General features: G+C 43.7%; 1 protein-coding gene and 1 long non-coding RNA gene across 2 annotated transcripts in view; both read left to right on the top strand.

The window, feature by feature from the left end:
• The window catches only part of LOC114591804 (uncharacterized), a 29,409-nt gene extending 24,053 nt beyond the window's left edge, over nucleotides 1-5,356 (top strand). Inside the window, exon 3 of the long non-coding RNA XR_013391996.1 lies at nucleotides 5,220-5,356. This is a non-coding gene — a long non-coding RNA (uncharacterized LOC114591804). The remainder of the gene's footprint in view (nucleotides 1-5,219) is intronic.
• Nucleotides 5,357-9,509: 4,153 nt separating this feature from the next.
• LMCD1 (LIM and cysteine rich domains 1) overlaps nucleotides 9,510-18,045 on the top strand; it is a 60,748-nt gene continuing 52,212 nt past the window's right edge. Inside the window, exon 1 of the mRNA XM_028719332.2 lies at nucleotides 9,510-9,845. Within this exon, the coding sequence (XP_028575165.2) occupies nucleotides 9,819-9,845 (27 nt within the window). The 5' untranslated portion in view covers nucleotides 9,510-9,818. The remainder of the gene's footprint in view (nucleotides 9,846-18,045) is intronic.

The following is an 18,045-nucleotide window of genomic DNA, read 5'->3' as shown; positions in this document are numbered from 1 at the left end:
CAGAGTGTTTTTACATGAGTAGAATGTGTCCTTTTATTTAAAATGCATCTCTGGGTTATTTGTGGGGCATTGGAATTCATTCATATTTTTCTTCCAAAATATAGTCCGGCCTACCATATGGTCTGAGGGACGGTGGACCAGCCCATGGCTGGAAAAGGTTGCTGACCCCTGGTTTAGTTTAAGTAGAGATCATCATGCACACACTGCAACATTCTTGCTCTTTATGCATGAGCTTTGCATACTTTCCTACAGATTTCAGAGTCAAGGTGCTAGGAGGTAGAACAACAGCTAAGCTGAGTTCCATAGTAACAACTGAAGGTAAGAGCTTCAGGACTAAGTGGAAATTTGAACTTGGGCTCCCCTACTCCTGCTCTAACCACTACAAATACTTGCTGTCTCAAATACTCTTCTCCCAATCACTCAAACCAGTAAAACATACTTAAAGGGTTTTATTTATTTACCTTGCTTTTCTGCACGTTTTCTGGGTCTCAAACCTGTTCACAAACAAGAAAACATACAATAGACAACATTTAAAACACAAATTAGGGACGCGGGTGGCGCTGTGGGTTAAACCACAGAGCCTAGGACTTGCCGATCAGAAGGTCAGCGGTTCGAATACCCGCGACGGGGTGAGCTCCCGTTGCTCAGTCCCTGCTCCTGCCAACCTAGCAGTTTGAAAGCACGTCAAAGTGCAAGTAGATAAATTGGTACCGCTCCAGCGGGAAGGTAAACGGCGTTTCCGTGTGCTGCTCTGGTTCACCAGAAGCGGCTTAGTCATGCTGGCCACATGACCCAGAAGCTGTACGCCGGCTCCCTCAGCCAATAAAGCGAGATGAGTGCCGCAACCCCAGAGTTGGTCACGACTGGACCTAATGGTCAGGGGTCCCTTTACCTTTACCTAAAACACAAATGAAAGCTTTTGAGAATAAGACATCACACCAAATTCATTGCATTTTAAAGCATTGGAGAATAAAACTTCAGAGCAAAATTCACTGTTCAATTGGCATCCTGAAAGAAAACCATTTTAACTCGGCATGTGAAACTGCCTGCCCAATTTCTAATGGGAGTGAGTTCCACTGAGTTGACAAAACTGAAGACACAACTCCTGATTGACCTAAGCCGTGCTCCTGGTTGGCCATGGGCCAACTAGCACTAGCAATTCTTTCCTGTTTGTACAACTATGGGAGCTACGGGGTCAACCTGTGATGATTTTTCATAGCCATCGTGGGGGTGTGGGGTGTCCCAATGTATGATTTTCTCATAGCGTATAAGGAACCATAAAGGAATAAATTGTAAGATGTTCTGCAAGTACAGAGCTCTGCCCTCCCACACACTCCAAACCTCTGCTAGTTAATGTAGCTTTACAGTTCTGAGCTGATCATTGTAATTAACTGTGTGAAAGCATGAATCAGTTTAAACATGATTATAGTGGTGCTATTCCTACTTGACTGGCCCTGTCAGTGCTCCTGTTACAAACATTGTTTTTCTTGCCATTTGTGATTTTAATCGGAGCTCGGATTAGACACTTAGAAATGATGGTCTTGATCCAATGTCCTTTTAAACTGGATTGCACCCCCCCCTCTCAATCTTGTATTGAGAAAATGAGAAAATAAATAGATTTGTCATTTTATCCAACTTGAAAGCGAGAGGAAAAAGAGCAGCATCCTATCATGTTCAATTTGAAGCAAGGCATGTTTTCATCTTAACCAAGATGATTTTGTAAACTGATGCAAAACTCTGAAGATTAAGCCACTTTCTTCTAAACCTATAATTGTTTTCTTGATCTTACAAGCAAGCACTTAAGCGAGAGAGATTTACTGAGACCCTGGAGTATTTGTCTGCTGAAATACCACAGCATGTAAACACCATTTGTTCTCATGTCTGTGAAGAAGTAAGGGAGCTCTAGGTAAGCACCAAAATTGCTTACATTTCCAACAATGGCACTTTTCTTTTTCATAGATGCTGATTAATATTTATTGCTGATGCAAATGGCAGTTTAAGTGGGGGCACTTAAGCAATACACCGTTAATTTAAAAAAGAATACCTACTGTCAGCCAAGAAGAAACTGGGACATATGAATAACTGAGGCAATACAGCAAAGTTTTTACAAAAGCAATGGTTTGGATGCTATAGGACGCATTTTAAATCCAAAGCTGAAAAGCTTCTCAGGCAAAATAAGTACGGTAAATATCGGTAAAAAGATTATTTGCTGGGCAAGGCAATGATCAGCTCCTTGCAAAATAGCTTACAACACCTTGTTATAAGTATGATTCTTGCCATTTATAACTGATAGTAAGGCAGAGATTTGGCCTACTTTATGGGTTCTGACTTGTTCTCTGGTCAGAGGTCTGGATTTCTGAGGCCTTCTAAAGGAGACTTTTTTTGGTGATTCACTCTAGCTTGTTTCAAGAAAGGATATGAGTGGTGGGGGGAAATTTGCCTAGGTCAAATGCAGACGTACTTTTGTTTTCCCTAAACAGACTTTGACGGCCAACACATAAATGCTTCTGGAATGCATGGGATTAATACTGACCTCACAGCCTGACTGGGACCAGCAGTGTGACTATTTATATGTTGTGCTCCCATGTGGGTTGCATAGATACAGATACCCCAATTCCTCTGGTGATGGTGGCATCAATAAAGAGGCTTAAAACATGTGGCTGATGATACACTATATGCTTGAAGGGATTTGTTCTCACATGCTGCTTGTATGTTGTGAATCCACTGGTAGCCCTGTTTATACCCACAGATATCATGTTGGTCTGGCCATAAGGATCAAATAGCCTACAGAACAGCACACTGGTATACTGTTATTTGAACAAGTGAAAAGTACATGACTTCAGAGAAGATGCATGTCTCTTCAATGTAACTTTGCTGAATTAATCCTGTTGAGCAAGTACAGTGGTACCTTGGGTTAAGTACTTAATTTGTTCCGGAGGTCCGTTCTTAACCTGAAACTGTTCTTAACCTGAAGCACCACCGCTGCACGATTTCTGTTCCCATCCTGAAGCAAAGTTCTTAACCCAAGGTACTATTTCTGGGTTAGCGGAGTCTGTAACCTGAAGCGTATGTAACCCAAGGTACCACTGTATTGTCCATGCGAGTAGGGTTAGCATTCCAATTCTCTTATTTGTAACATAACAAAATTTGGAAATGGGCAAGATGACTTATCTTCACAATCATGGCATGCCCCTTTATGCTGAAAGTATGAGATCAAATTTGCTGAGTTACTTAGTAGCATCCAATGTGGGGGGAGGGGAGGAGCCCAAAATTCATTGCCACAAAATATCTCTCAGACCAGAACGAGAGCAATATTGCCTTTCCACCAAAGTATATAATTATGGACAAATAATCACAGCTAAAATTGACATACAGAAACGTCTTCCTTTGCTTTACTGGCAATCAATATGAAAGGTGATGCCTGGATTTAATTGTGTGCCTCCCCCCTTTTTTTCATTTCACTCTCTTCTTCCAGTCATTTCTCAAGTTCATTTTCATTTATTTTAGAGTCTGCAGGATTAGATTATCTGTGAAGAATATTGACCTCTCTGTCAATGATTCTTGGTATTGTTATTCCTCATTTCAAAAGAAGAGATTAAAAAATATATCGCCAAAAAAGAAAAAGGGAAAAGCCAACTCTGTAGAAGTGTTCATCTCCCCCAGGCCCCACTCCTCTCCGCTAGTGATTGGTTCATGGTCTTATCAAAAGAAATCCCTGAATTTTGCGCAAGAAAAGAGCAATACAAAAACCTGATGAGTCAAAAGCAGCGTGAAAATATATATTTAGCAGTAGTCATTTTTGCAAATTTCTTTTATTTTAGAACAATAAATATATGCACAATTGATACCATGTGTGGATTTCTCTGTATGGATCCAAGACACAAACAAGGTTCATGTCCATATTATTAATTTATTTCATAACTTTAAAAGAACCCTACCCTTCTTCAGAGTGGCAAATAGACTTCCTTTCTACTCCCATTCCATTCTCATGTGAGGTAGACACAGAGATGTAGGCGGGGTTGCTACACTACAGAAAATTGGCTTACAGGGACAGTATCTGTCAATGACATGAGTACCCAAGCTCATATGGAAGGGATAAAGACTGGAAAAATGTAAATGCCTTTGCATCACACCAAAATGACAAGTCCGTGGGCCTTCTCAGCACTTTGCCTGGTGGTGACGGCACCTGCTGAAGGGTCTCCAAAGTAGTTCTTACGGTCCAGGTAGGTACATGCAGAAGTGGGCAATGATTCAGGTATCCTGGCCTGGTCCCAAGGGCTTTAAAAGTCAGGTCTACCTTAAGACATTATGCTATCTGAGGTAGAAAACATGGCGATTTCCTTCCATATACTGAAACTGACTAGACTGGCAGTTGCATCTTATTTCAACATTGGTGGCAAAAAGCTGTCCTCTGTATCTAGGGGGCAAAGGGCAAACTGTGTGGCATACTTCAACACCAGCACCAGTCCCCTGTCCTGACTGAGGGCCAGCCATTCAAAGGTCAAAACCAGCACTTTTAAGTATGGTTCTGAGCATTAAACACTGGTACACATGCCACATTTATGTAGGTATTGTTTAATTCAGGGGCGTTCCAAGGCGGGGGCGGGGGCAGCATGCCCCGTGTGCTATTCCAAAGGGGGGGGGGCAAAATGCTGACCCCCGATCGGCGACACCTCCCGGGGCTCGCGCCATGTGCTGCGCATCCCCCCGGGACATGGACCATGCTCCCCGCAGGCGCCATGCCATGCCCCCAGGACATGCGTCACACCCCTGGGACTCACACCACGCCCCCTGGGTACTGGAGCAGGTTGCTCCACCTCTGGTTTAATTCCCTTTTTTATCTTCCTTCCTTCCTCTACAAGTACCATAACAAGTTACATTCTAACACAAACATCAGTTTTACGTGTCTATGTCTTCTTAATCTGTAATGTGTGAGGTAACACATGAGATTGATCCATCGATGACCTTTACACCTCGATCAAAAACATTGTGGATATATAAAAGTGAGAGGCTAGGTACCCTATCACATCTTTTTACTTCAGCAATCTAATTTAAACAACTATAAAAGGAGGTAAAAGGAGACATGAAGTCTAGGCTTTTCTTTCCTAAACGTCTTGTCAGAATAAGAAAGGAATTCTGTTTAGTTAAGACATCACACTAATTCCAAGTTACTACTGATTTACCAAATTGCAACCATTCTTTTCCTTTTGTCACTGTAGGCTGCCTTAAAGGACTACTCACCCATGAATAGGCTTCAGGGTGCATCAGACTTGCGAAATACACAGGAAGAAGGTGATCTCCCATGCTGCGCACTTTCCAATAATGAAGACCATTTCCTCCTTCATCAGCCTGTCACGTCAGTTCCCAGAGTATGACCGTTACAGAGATTTAATCTACATTTAGTCAGAAAATGATTTAGTTTCTTCATAACAAGCAGACAGGCATAAGACAGATGTATTAGTCAGAGGCAGCCGGAGAAAATATTTTTTGGAACCCTGCCCAGACAACACACTGCCTGAGCATCTCAGCATCTTCCATGACAATGTCCTTCAGAACTTTCTGTTTATTTTCCCCATGTTTCTAACCCAAATGCTTTCATTACTCAGCTTGTTTGGTGCTCAAATGCCATTTCAAAGTTGAGTAGTCATGTCTGGCTACTGCTGTCTCCTATGTTTCATTAACATTCAGAGCACCTTTTTTTCTTTTTCTTTTTGATGGGGTTTTAAAATGTGGCCAGAGACAATGATAAATTTCAATGAATCAAATGATTTATCTTCTCAAGCCAATAATGGGGACTGGGAAAGTCTAGAAAAACCCTAAGGGACTAGAATTCTACCTGTTAATCTAACCTGCTTACAGCTGCTTCCAGACCATTTCATGTACAGTGGTACCTCTGGTTACATACGCTTCAGGTTACATACGCTTCAGGTTACAGACTCCGCTAACCCAGAAATAGTACCTTGGGTTAAGTACTTTGATTCCGGGTGAGAACAGAAATCATGCTCCAGTGGCATGGCAGCAGCAGGAGGCCCCATTAGCTAAAGTGGTCTTCAGGTTAAGAACAGTTTCAGGTTAAGAACGGACCTCCGGAATGAATTAAGTACTTAACCCAAGGTACCACTGTATTCTTGTTTATTTATTTGTAAGCTTTGGGACACTTAAATTTGTGTTCCATGATAAACACAAAGCAGCTGCAGATAACTCTTGAGGAACTATCTCGAAGCACACCCAAAACTCAAAATGTATTTGTAAAGATCACTTGGTCAGTATTTTATTGATTCATGTGGAGCTGGATGCTATGGGCTGCTTTTCATATTAGATTTTTTTATTGTGTGCATCTTATTATGTAAGATGTTTTACGCAAACACCTAATAATGTGTGTGAATGTAGCAAAGATGATTGCAAACTTCTTTCATGAAGGCGGACCATCATAGAACAGGTTCTGACTGTGTTGTTGTTCTTTTCTGTTGAGTGTACACTCAGCGGCAGATACAATGTGTGAGATGACTCCAACAATCCTCTCTGTATGCTATTTGGTTCTCGTCAAAGCTCAGTACAGGTGTGGCTGCTATCTGCTTATGCAAAATTAGATAAAAAGAATTTAAGAAGGATCTGAAACTCAATCTATTAGTAATATAAATGAGCATAACTGAAGATCATGTTGTGTGGAGAACCTTTGGCCCGCCTTAAAATAGTAAAGGCAAAGGACCCTTGACAGTTAAGTCCAGTCACGACCCTTGACAGTTAAGTCCAGGCCGAGGAAGCCGGTGTTTGTCCGCAGACAGTTTTTCTGGGTCATGTGGCCAGCATGACTAAGCCGCTTCTGGTGAAACCAGAGCAGTGCACAGAAACACCATTTACCTTCCTGCTGGAGCTATTTATCTACTTATACTTTTTGGGGTGCTTTTGAACTGCTAGGTTGGCAGGAGCAGGGACCGAACAACGAGAGCTCACCCCGTAGCAGGGATTTGAACCACTGACCTTCTGATTGGCGAGCCCAAGAGGCTCAGTGGTTTAGACCACAGCGCCACCCGCGTCCCTGGCCCGCCTTATGTTGCTCTAACTACAACTCCCATACTCCATAGGCCATGCTTGCTGGGGCTGATGGGAGTTGTAGTTCAGCAACATGTGAAGGCCCCAAAGTTCTCCACACCTGCCACAGAAGCTCTGGATGCAACATGTTTGAGTCTTTGAAGTTGTCAACACATCGGCTGTGAAGCACTCTGGGATCTATGAATGAAGGGAGAAATGCAATGTAATTTAAAAATAATAAAAATAATAATGTTAATTCATGGCAGATGGACTTAGATGGTTACTCTGACACAAGGTGTCACCCTTACAGCCCACATGCAATTTTGTTTACAATTCAAAATTCTGTTTCCCTGTATCACTTAGCTTTCAGGTGGCATAGGTCTTAAAACCGCAAAATCATAAAAGTAGGTAAGTGGGTATAGGACTGCAGCATAAACACCTTGCTTGAAACACAGCAAGGTTGTGTTTTCCTCTCACCACTGCATTTCAAGTCACTTTCTTGTCTTGCTGTACACGCCAATGCACATTAACTGACTTGTTCCTCTGTGCCAAACTCCAATTCACTTAAGTTGTCATCTGCCTACGCACAATGGATGCCTCCAATGTACACACTTCTGCTTAATTGCGGCTTCTGTTTTCTAATCAGTTGGAAGCTGGTTTGTGGGGAAATGAATCAAGCAGGTGTATTACTTATGAAGCTGCAGGATACATGTGTACGCGCCTTCTGACACCAGTGGTGTCAGCATGCTGGAGTCAGAGGAAACAGTAATGTGTATGCAGCCCAAGTATAAACAATAAAAAGTTTTGTGGCATCTTAAAAGATGATCCCATTTTATTGTGACATTAGCTTTCATGGACTAGAGATCTTAGATCATGTATCAAAGGTAAATCCCACTCGCTTCAGTGTGACATATAACACAAATTTCCGCATGCATACTTGGAAGTGTGTCCAACTGTGTTCAACTGGGCTTACTCCATAGGAAGTGGATTTAGGATTGCAGCCTTACTGGTTTGAATATGCTCAGAATTGCAGCCCAAGTTACAAGACGGCTGGTTCACTTAAGAACCTATTTCCATTTACATTATTGAACAAAGAAAGGAAAGTTGTTTTCCTATTTCTTCCTCATGAACATGTGGAAGAAATTTGAGTAAGACATAACAGTGTGTTAAAAATGGGAAATGGCAGGTTTGGTTTAGGGCCACTTCATAGAGACGTAGTTAACAACCAGGCTAGAAAATAGGAAAATAAGTTTGAAAACCCTCCTTTAAAACTTTTGGAAAAGTATGTTTTGAGTCTCCAGAACAAGCAGAGAGCTTTGTTCTTTACAATTTGGATTGGATCTCTCATTTTAGTGTTTTGTGCATGCGTGCATACATCCCCCCCCCCCCCCCCGCATCAGGGCAGGCCGCTGCTTGGCAAAGATGGTCTGCGAATTTCACCTGAGTTCAAAACTCAAAAGCCAATCAGTTCTTTAGATTAATTAGCAATTTGCCAATGGTTAGATAGAAGAACAATAACTCAAAACTTTTTAGAAGAATTGGCAGCTGAATCCTGTTTATCCCAAGACCTTGAAGATTAAAGCATTCCCACAGACAACCAGATTCTTTGAGTTGTAAATTAACAAGATAACCCATTCACACTGAATCCACGGGACAGCCAGGTGTCAAGAACCACAAATCAACTAGAAACTCCCTTTCCTACAGATGGAGAAAATAACTTATTCACACTCTTAAGGACAGAAAGTCTGCAATTAAAGAAACAGATACACTTTCCCAGGATTCTACAGCATTTGGCTCTTCTTTAACATGAGCCAAAGTTTTCACAGAATCACAGAATCACAGAACTGTAGAGTTGGAAGGGACCCTGGGGATCATCTAGTCCAACCCCCTGCAATGCAGGAATATGCAGCTGGTCCATACAGGCATTGAACCTGCAACCTTGGTGTTATCAGCACCATGGTCTAACCAACTGAGCTAAATTTCCCAACATCACTACATGGGCCATCCTAAGGGCCATTGGCAGAGGAAAAGCAAGTATTTAAAATGGCATTTGAGTTACACCACCCTTTTTGCAGGCACTGCCCTCTTTTTTTTTTCAGCTGCAGACACCAGTAACAAACAAACGTTGCCATGGCTTAAAAATATGCATTTGGCTTAAATAAAATGTCTGATTAGCGCAACGGCGATGAGGGCCACAGTTTAGATCAGAAATTATTTTTGGATTTAATGGGCTAATAATATCCCACCCACACACTCACTTCCTCTTTCTGTGAATGAACTGGCTTGCTTAAGCGCAAGGTTTCCCCTTCATCCTTTAAAAGGGAGAGCAGGAGAGGAGAGATCCCGGGGCGGGATCGTTGCAGTCTCCTCGCACGAAGCAGCTGGGCGAGCGCTGCCTCCACAGCTGGAAAACGGCGTGCCTCTGCTCGCTCCATCCTTTCCCTCTGGGGGTTAAAAAGCAAGCCGAAGAACCTTGAGGATTAAAGCCTCACTTCGCATTGGCTGGAAAAGTTTAAAGCCCTCATCTGATTGGCTGGCAGGGTGTTTAGAGGAGTTGTGAGCTCCAATTAACGGGGTTCCATGCAGGCAGCTTGTGAATAAACGCTGGGCATTGGAACGTGGGGTTTGCTAATAGCTCCCGGGGCTCCTCGGTACCTACAGCAGTTTGCGATTTTTACTCACTCCAAAGCTCTTGTCCCAGCTAAAGAATTACAGCAATAAATATCTGCACGCCTCAGGCAGATTCAAATAGGAGGAAGCGCGAAGCGGGGAAGGCAAGCTGAAGAATGGATCTGAGTTCAGGAATCCAAAAGGTAAATTGCAATATTTCTTCCGCTTTACTTCCTCTTGCTTCCGTAGTTATTGCTGAGGAATATTCGAGGTTAGTTTTTGTTTCTCTCTCAACAGCTGTGGCTTTCCAGCGGACCGCAGCAAACAAAGACTTGACCTGCGAGTAAGCTTCACTGAAATCACTGGGGCTTCCCTTTAAATAGACCTTTGTACACACCTAGCCTGGGATTAAATCGCATGAAGTGGGAATTATTGTTTGACTGAAGCATTCAGCGTGTTGAAGGGACGCGCTGCTGCTGCCTTAATCTTATCGCTGATAGATTCCAGTCGGTGTTTTATGGGGAACAAACTCCAGACTTGAAGAGTCTAAAAAGTGTGCTCAATACTAATGTGATAAGGAGAATCCAGTTTTGCACAGACTGTTCTACTACTGTTCTGGATTTTATTCTAAGAAATTTGTGGCTGGAAACTGTGTGCGTTCTTTTTCACTTTCACAGTCAATTTCACTAACTGTAGGAAAGGAAAGAAATTCAGCTGGTCTATAAACTTCTTCATGTGCTGAAAAGCAGTAGCCACAGGCTAAGTATAAGGTTCGTAGCCTTTGCTTCTCCCGCTGCAAACCTGGTCTGTTGGCCTGATGCCCGGGCTCTGTATGTGTGTGCATATAATGTGCTGGATGTTACAGGTCACACAAAACAAAAAGGAGAGGCGTTTCTGTTGCTCCAGCAGCTTGAATACAGATCACTTTCTTTCACAAAGCATATGGAAAAGTAGCCATGAAGCTATTGCTACTCCTTGTGCAGTTTTCTTCATGTAAAAAAGTTTAAGACTATGCCATTGGGGGCAGGATTTCATGGGTGTAATTGAATTCCCTGCAAATGGACCTGTGAACTGTGGGTCAATATCCAATCATACCTTCTGCTTGTAGGCATAATTCTTGCTGGGGGTTATTCCCTGGTTAAATGACCAGGATATCATTCCTAAGCATACTGTTTGAGAAGTAAATCCTACTGAAATCAATGGAATTTATTTCCAAGTAAGAGTGGTTAAGGTCAGGCTCGTGAGAAGATCTCTGCAGCATGTTGTGTATTGGGAAATGCTAAAGAAGTATTGAATAATTTGTGGGTCGATCACTGGACTTGTTTGCACTGAGTGTCTGGACCTGTGTGGAATTGGAAGGTTATGTTGAAGTAGGTGCTGGTTCAGTGGAATGATCAAAGGGTGGGTCACAAATAAGAATGTCTTCAATTCCCGGATGCAGTTTAGAAGACTTTCTGGGAACCTGTGCCCTGAAAGAAGACCTTTCACTTGGCATAGCATATAACAGGACTGCATGCCCTTTGTTCTTAACTATAAGAATATTGATTTCCTTCCCCATCCCTTCCTTGTTCAGATGGGCTTTATGCATTTTGAAGCCATAACTTTGGGACTGGGAGGGTGAAAGCTTTATATATCTTGATATTCAGGAGGGGGGCAGTTAGATGCCGTTGGTGCAGAAAATGAGACTCAAGGTACTGGACTTGATCTATTTCCTAACAGACGGTGATTATGTTGTAAGACACTTTGTCTAGCGTGTAATATAATAGGTGTGCAAGCTTGCTTACATACAAAACTGTTTAATAGTCAGAAAATTGAGTAGTGGCAGTGTTACAGTATTTGCAAAGGGTTAAAATAACCTGGAACACAGCACCGTGCAGCATGGAAATAGTCATCCCAATAAACTAGGTGCAGGGACTTTAAAAGCCAGCACTGTACCATTCAGCCTCAACATGCTTATGTTGCAAAACCTTTTCCACAATTGGCATGGGGTGGTTGTTGTGTGCATACCAACAAATCCAGGAACGGACTTGTTCAAAACAAAGGGTCCCTTTCTAGCTTACAGTATTGCTTAACCCTTCTTGTCTCTCTTATGATAATTTAATATCTCTCCTGCCCTCTGTTCTCAGTTTCCTTGAATATGAAGTTTTCAACTGATTTTTTTTAAAAAGTTTGCTTTTTCTGAACTTTCTGGGGAAAAACACTTCTGACTTCCAGCTGCTCTGTCAAGCAACCTCTATTCTGCTTCTCTTCAGTAACTTTGGCACAGTTGATTAAACTCTCTGTGTATCTATGACTGAATCTATGCATACTGTATTCATTACAGTGGTACCTCGGGTTAAGAACTTAATTCATTCTGGAGGTCTGTTCTTAACCTGAAACTGTTCTTAACCTGAAGCACCACTTTAGCTAATGGGGCCTCCTGATGCTGCTGCGCCACATGATTTCTATTCTCATCCTGAAGCAAAGTTCTTAACCTGAAGCACTATTTCTGGGGAGTCTTAGCGGAGTCTGTAACCTGAGCGTATGTAACCTGAAGCGTATGTAACCCGAGGTACCACTGTAGTTCTTTTCAATACTCCCCCCTTTATGTTAGTGTACCCCAGAGTTTGGTCCTTAGCTTCCTCTATCACTTTATTCTGGGCCCAAAAATCTGGGATCCCTTATTTTCCATGTCACTCATTGAGATCTTCTGAGGGGACACTTCTGGTGGTTCCTCATGCCCCTGTGGTTCAGCCTTTGCAATGTGATTTGTTTCCACCATTCTAACCAACCAGTATGTATTGATGGTTTTTACTGATGCTTTTACTGATTTTATTAAAATCTTGTATGTTGTATGCCACCTTTGATAAACTTTTATAAAAGTCTGGATTATAAGTATTTCAATAAATAAATATTCATCTCTTTATCATAACTGACTACTCACTCTTGCCTTTACTTATGGTTTTCAATCCTTTATGCTCCACTCCTGAGAACATGGCAACATTCATGTCTTCGTCATGTCAGCTTTAACTTAGGACTTGATCTTTCATTTCAGGGGTGGTGGGACTGCCATTCCACACTGCTTTGGTAATAGGCTGGGTCCTGACTTGTACGCAGTCGTGCTCTGCCGTACTAGAGGAAAGGGGTTCAGGTAGTAATTTTTGCTGATTGTCCTCAGCCTCCTGTGTCTCCCTTGGGAACACACACCCAAACAGTTTTGGAAGTGTATGGGAGGAAAGCATGGAAGCTGGCACTTGTGAAATTGTTGCCTTCCTCCTTTCCTTCAGTGGTGAGCCTCCACTGAATCCTAGTTCCCTGCACAACTGAAGGAGCCCCTCCATTCTCACAGAAACAAGTGTGGATTCAACCCAGGGTCTGCTTTCAGGGAACCATGTAGAATGGACCAAATATGTGGCTAGTCCCCATGCCAGTATAACTTCATGGGTGCATCTAGCACAAAGAGTGCTGTATGCTGCTACAATAGCAAAGTGTGTCAGAAACCCTCCTTCACATTTTCTCTTGCTGTCCATCTTGTCTAAGAACATAATACGGCTTTCATATTTAATTTCCCCTAAGTTGCACCTGTGGGTGACTAGAAATTATGTGGTGGCATCTTAAATGTTGACGGCATCAATAATACGGGAATGCTGTCATTGGTGATGACTCTAGCTTCTAGTGATGCTGTTGGGTAAAGGATAAGTGAGGTGCTAAAATGCTAAAGCTGGCTTTATCTGTGTTGCTGGATGCAACAGAAGCCTACCTTTATTACAACTTCCATGTGGTAAAGCATTTAAATGGCTAGCACATAGCTCCTCGTCAGTAAACCAGAACATCGTGGGGCATCTTCTCACAACACGTAGCTGCTGGTGAACTTGAGAATGGTGTCCAGTTAAAAGATGGAGCTTGTGTGCCTTTGGTAAAAGGACGAAAGGGATTTAGGCTTCCAAGAGGCATCTAGAGCCCTTTCTACACCCAATGACTTGCTTAGGCATGTATTAGGACCTCTAATCACAGTGTAAAAATGCCACGTAAAATGAATGTAAAAATGCTAGGACAAAAATGCTTCATGCTAGCTTGAAGTATTAAAAGGCTTTTCAGTGATGGAAAACCCAATACTGTGCAAATAGGATGTTTGGTTCATGCAACACAGTAACCCAAATGCAGGGCTGTCTTAAGCATATGTGGCGCCGGGGTGCAAAGATCCACCCAGCGCCCCCGCCCCCCCCCCAGGTTGCCCAGTCCCAGGCGTGCAGGAGGGCAGAGCTGGCCAGCCGCCTCAGCATCTTGCTGGTTCAGTCAGCCCTGAACTCACGGCGCAGAGCCGCTTGCAGCAGAAGAGCCCGCTGCTGCGCTCTGACCAATGGGCGGGCTTTCCCCCGGACTCAGCTCTCGGGCCCCGGACTCTCAGCCTGGTGCCCCTGAGAACCCAGCGCCCAGGTGCCTGCACCCCTAGTGCCTATGAGTAAGACAGCCCTGCCCAAATGTTGGTATGGACATACAGGCTGCGGGAGAGGAGTTGGAGACCATTTTGCTCTTTCTTGGTCCTTTTTATGGCTGCACCGCACTAAGCTATACACCAAGGTTTGGCTTAGCATTTTGTCCGAACCAGGACTCCTGCTTAAGCCCTCTCCTCAGCACTAGCCCAAGTTTTGCCAGAATGAAATGCTTCCCCTGATGTTGACACTGGGTCAAGCATTGCATTTGGGGTAACCCATCGTGGCTGGGGGTTGCCATGGATCCTACTGACAACCCCCATATAAAAGTGTTGCTTCCATCGCTCACCCACCAGGGGAGTGGAAGGAGTTGTGAGTGACTGGCAACAGCCACTGTTCTGTGTCGTAGCTCGGGGTGTGGGCAGAAACACCGAAGAGTGGTTCAGATGGATCAGCAATGGGCCCTTTTGATCTCCTTGACCCTCATCAGGTGCCCAGCCATCAACATGAGAGGTCCGGCTAGAGCTTCTGAGTATTAGCTTTCTTCAGGTACGGAATCTGCACTCCCCTTCCTTTTGAAATGGTGCCATCTTGAGCAAGAAATATCAGCACCATAGATGGCGTGTGAGGCCTGTACTGCTGTGGAGTAACATTCCAAGCTGCCTGACACCTGAACTGGAACCAAGTACAACACTGGCTGACCAGAAAGAAAACAGTCGTGCAGCTAGACCACACTTCGGAACAGAAATGTTGTTGCCTAGTCAAAATGAAGAAAAGACCTTGAATAACACTATGATGCCCAAGGCGTGCCTAGGCCTGGCATCATTATGGCGGTATGACTCTCTCCCTCTCTCTCTCCCTCTCTCTCTCTCTCTCTCCCCCCCCCCTCCAATTGGGGGAAAGTCTCCCTTTTCTGGGCACTAGGCAAACCGCTGTCAGTTTGGAGCTTGGCTTAGCAATGCCAGTGTGTACAAGTCTGTGACTACAGAATCTGGCATCCATTATGGCTCATTTCAGGGTCCTTCAATGTTGATTGTTCACTCACTTTGGGGCTTAATTATTGTTGATGCCTTAAGCGGCATCCTGTTAGTAAAAAGAGAGGCAGTGGGTAGGGCAGCCATTTCAAAGCTGGAAGAGCTTAACTTGAGAAATCTGAAATGAAGAATCTTAAGTCAAAACTGGAATGGAGCTTGATGGCTTCCACCTTTTGAACATTATTGGAAACAGTTGGCGCCAAGATGGAGATGTAATCTAATACAACCCCCTCCCACTGAATTGAAACAACAACTCCTTCAACAGAAAACTAGCACGAATGAAATGTGTTCCTAGTGTCATTCTCAAAAAGGGGAGAGCTGACTGTTTTTCTTCCTTTAGTGCTGCTCTAGTTCTGTGTAGGCCAGGGGCTGCCAGCAAACATTTGTATACCTGAGGAGAAGCTGCAATGGGCATCACACACACACTGCAGCCTGTTCTATTGGCTACAGTAGAATGGATAGTGGATGCACAAGCAAAGGCCTTGAGACCAGTGAAGCCATTCGTGAAGGAGCAGCACTGCACAAGATCTCCTCCTGTCCACATTTTTGAGCCTTATTGAACTGTATGTTAAAAGAGTGTTTAAAAAGCCCATAGCTCTTCTCCCAAATTGGGGTGGGTGGGTGGCCCCTGGGAGGAGGGGCACAGATCAGTGCCACAGGTGGGACCATGATGAACAGCCCTAGCACTGTCTGCCAGTACCTGCCATTCCATAGACTTGAATGGGGCATGGAAAACGTAATGTGTGAAAGGCTGCATAGAATTTCACCAATCCAGTGCAAGCATGCTCCTTGACAAGCCTAAATAAAATGCATTGGTAGTTTCTGCAAAAGAAAAAGGAGCAATGCAGTATGTCTGCATACAAGCTGGAGGGGGGAAAAGGGTCAGAAGTGTCAATTTCAGTGCTTTTAATGCTCTACCTGTGGTATTATGTATCAGATTAGTTTGATGGTTGGCTCATTAGGTGTAGCATGTATGCCAAGTTTCAAGGTATTAAACTCAGCAGGTTCCACTTTTATAAGCCATCAATTTTTGAAGCTTAGAATAATGAGGCTTCTCTTTACTATTCATCTTAACTATAGAGCCACTCCTGTGCCCCTATAACATGGAATGTGCTTGCAGTGACATCATAGACTTTAAAAAAACAACAACAGAGAATTGTGTGCTTGGCTCCTGACCCATATAGCATGAGTTTATCCCTTACCATGATCTCCCTAATATGAAAACCTCTGCTAATGCTACTGCTACAATCCTAACCACACTTACTTGGGAGTCAGAGCCATTGAATTCAAGTGGGCTTAACCTCTGAGTAGCTATGGCTAGGGTTGCTCTGTGATATGCTCTGTGAGAGCCAGTATGGTGTAGTGGTTAAGAGCGATAGACTCGTAATCTGGGGAACCGGGTTCGCGTCTCCGCTCCTCCACATGCAGCTGCTGGGTGACCTTGGGCTAGTCACAATTCTCTGAAGTCTCTCAGCCCCACTCACCTCACAGAGTGTTTGTTGTGGGGGAGGAAGGGAAAGGAGAATGTTAGCCACTTTGAGACTCCTTAAAGGGAGTGAAAGGCGGGATATCAAATCCAAACTCTTCTTCTTCTTCTTCTATTGGTTCCACAGCTGCCTTCTGCAGCACAGTTCAGCCAATGGAGATTCCTGGGCCAAATTTGGCCCCGGGGAGAAGTCCTGTCTGGTTTTCTAGCTGCCAACCTGGGCTGAAAGGGAGGTGTGGAGACAACCAGCAGTTGTGGCGATGGAATATGATAACAGCATTCCTCACCCCATTCTCCACCTGACACTTCAAGTATAGTGGTACCTCGGGTTAAGTACTTAATTCGTTCCGCAGGTCCGTTCTTAACCTGAAACTGTTCTTAACCTGAGGTACCACTTTAGCTAATGGGGCCTCCTGCTGCTGCCGTGCCACTGGAGCACGATTTCTGTTCTCATCCGGAAGCAAAGTTCTTAACCCAAGGTACTATTTCTGGGTTAGCGGAGTCTGTAACCTGAAGTGTATGTAACCTGAAGCGTATGTAACCCGAGGTACCATTGTAAACTAGTTGCTGAATTTAAATGTTGAAACCTTGAAGAAACCAGCTGAAAGATCTTCCTAAAAACCTTACGCCTATTTCACACTAGGATGGTAAACCTGTTTCTGGGCTGCACCTTCAAGTAGGCAGGGCTAGATTAAGCCATAGGTGAATACCTGGGAAGCAGGGGTGGGGGTAAGCTTGGGCCTGCCTGTCGCAAGGTTTCTACTCAGCAGCTGAAACAAATAGTACAAACAGTTCCTTCTTCACATTTTGTTTTGATGCATGGGAAAAGTTAAGACTCTAGACTCCATTTTTCAATGGTGTGCATTTGAAGAGATTGTGAATGGATGCGATCTGATTCACAGAGGAAAATTGGATGATGGGAGGTTAGTCATGTACAAGTGGGTTCTAAATGCAATGAAAAATAAAAAAATTGAACAAATGGGGTGTCAATGGTGTGACTTGCCTGGGGCACTATTTGGCTTAGAGCTAGACGTGCTCCTTGGTGCTAGCATTCGTGGATGTGTCTGTCTGAGGGCTTCCTATACAGAACCCTTAAAATAGATTTACTTTACTCTTAACAACCTGCAGGATATACAGTGGAACCCCAGAAGCCGAACGCCTGTAAGCTTGAACGTTTTAGCTCCCGAACGATTGGAAACCAGAAGTGATTGTACCAGTTTTCGAATGATTTTTGGAAACCCAATGTCCGGCATGGCTCCTGCTACTTCCGATTGGCTGCAGGATACTCCTGCAGCCAATTGGAAGCTTTGCCTTGGAAGTCAAGCGTTTTGGAAGTCAAACGGACTTCCAGAACAGATTCCGTTGGACTTCCAAGGTACGTCTGTAATGCTATTTATGCATCTTGATTCTGACTGAAATATTTGCATGTACACACAGAGGATTTCTGAGAAATGCAGATTTCCATTAGTTT

This window comes from Podarcis muralis, chromosome 2 (genome assembly GCF_964188315.1).
Source record: "Podarcis muralis chromosome 2, rPodMur119.hap1.1, whole genome shotgun sequence".
In the NCBI taxonomy this organism is placed as follows: Eukaryota; Metazoa; Chordata; class Lepidosauria; order Squamata; family Lacertidae; genus Podarcis; species Podarcis muralis.
The sequence above is the reverse complement of the archived record's forward strand: the minus strand, read 5'-3'. Positions and strand labels throughout refer to the sequence as shown.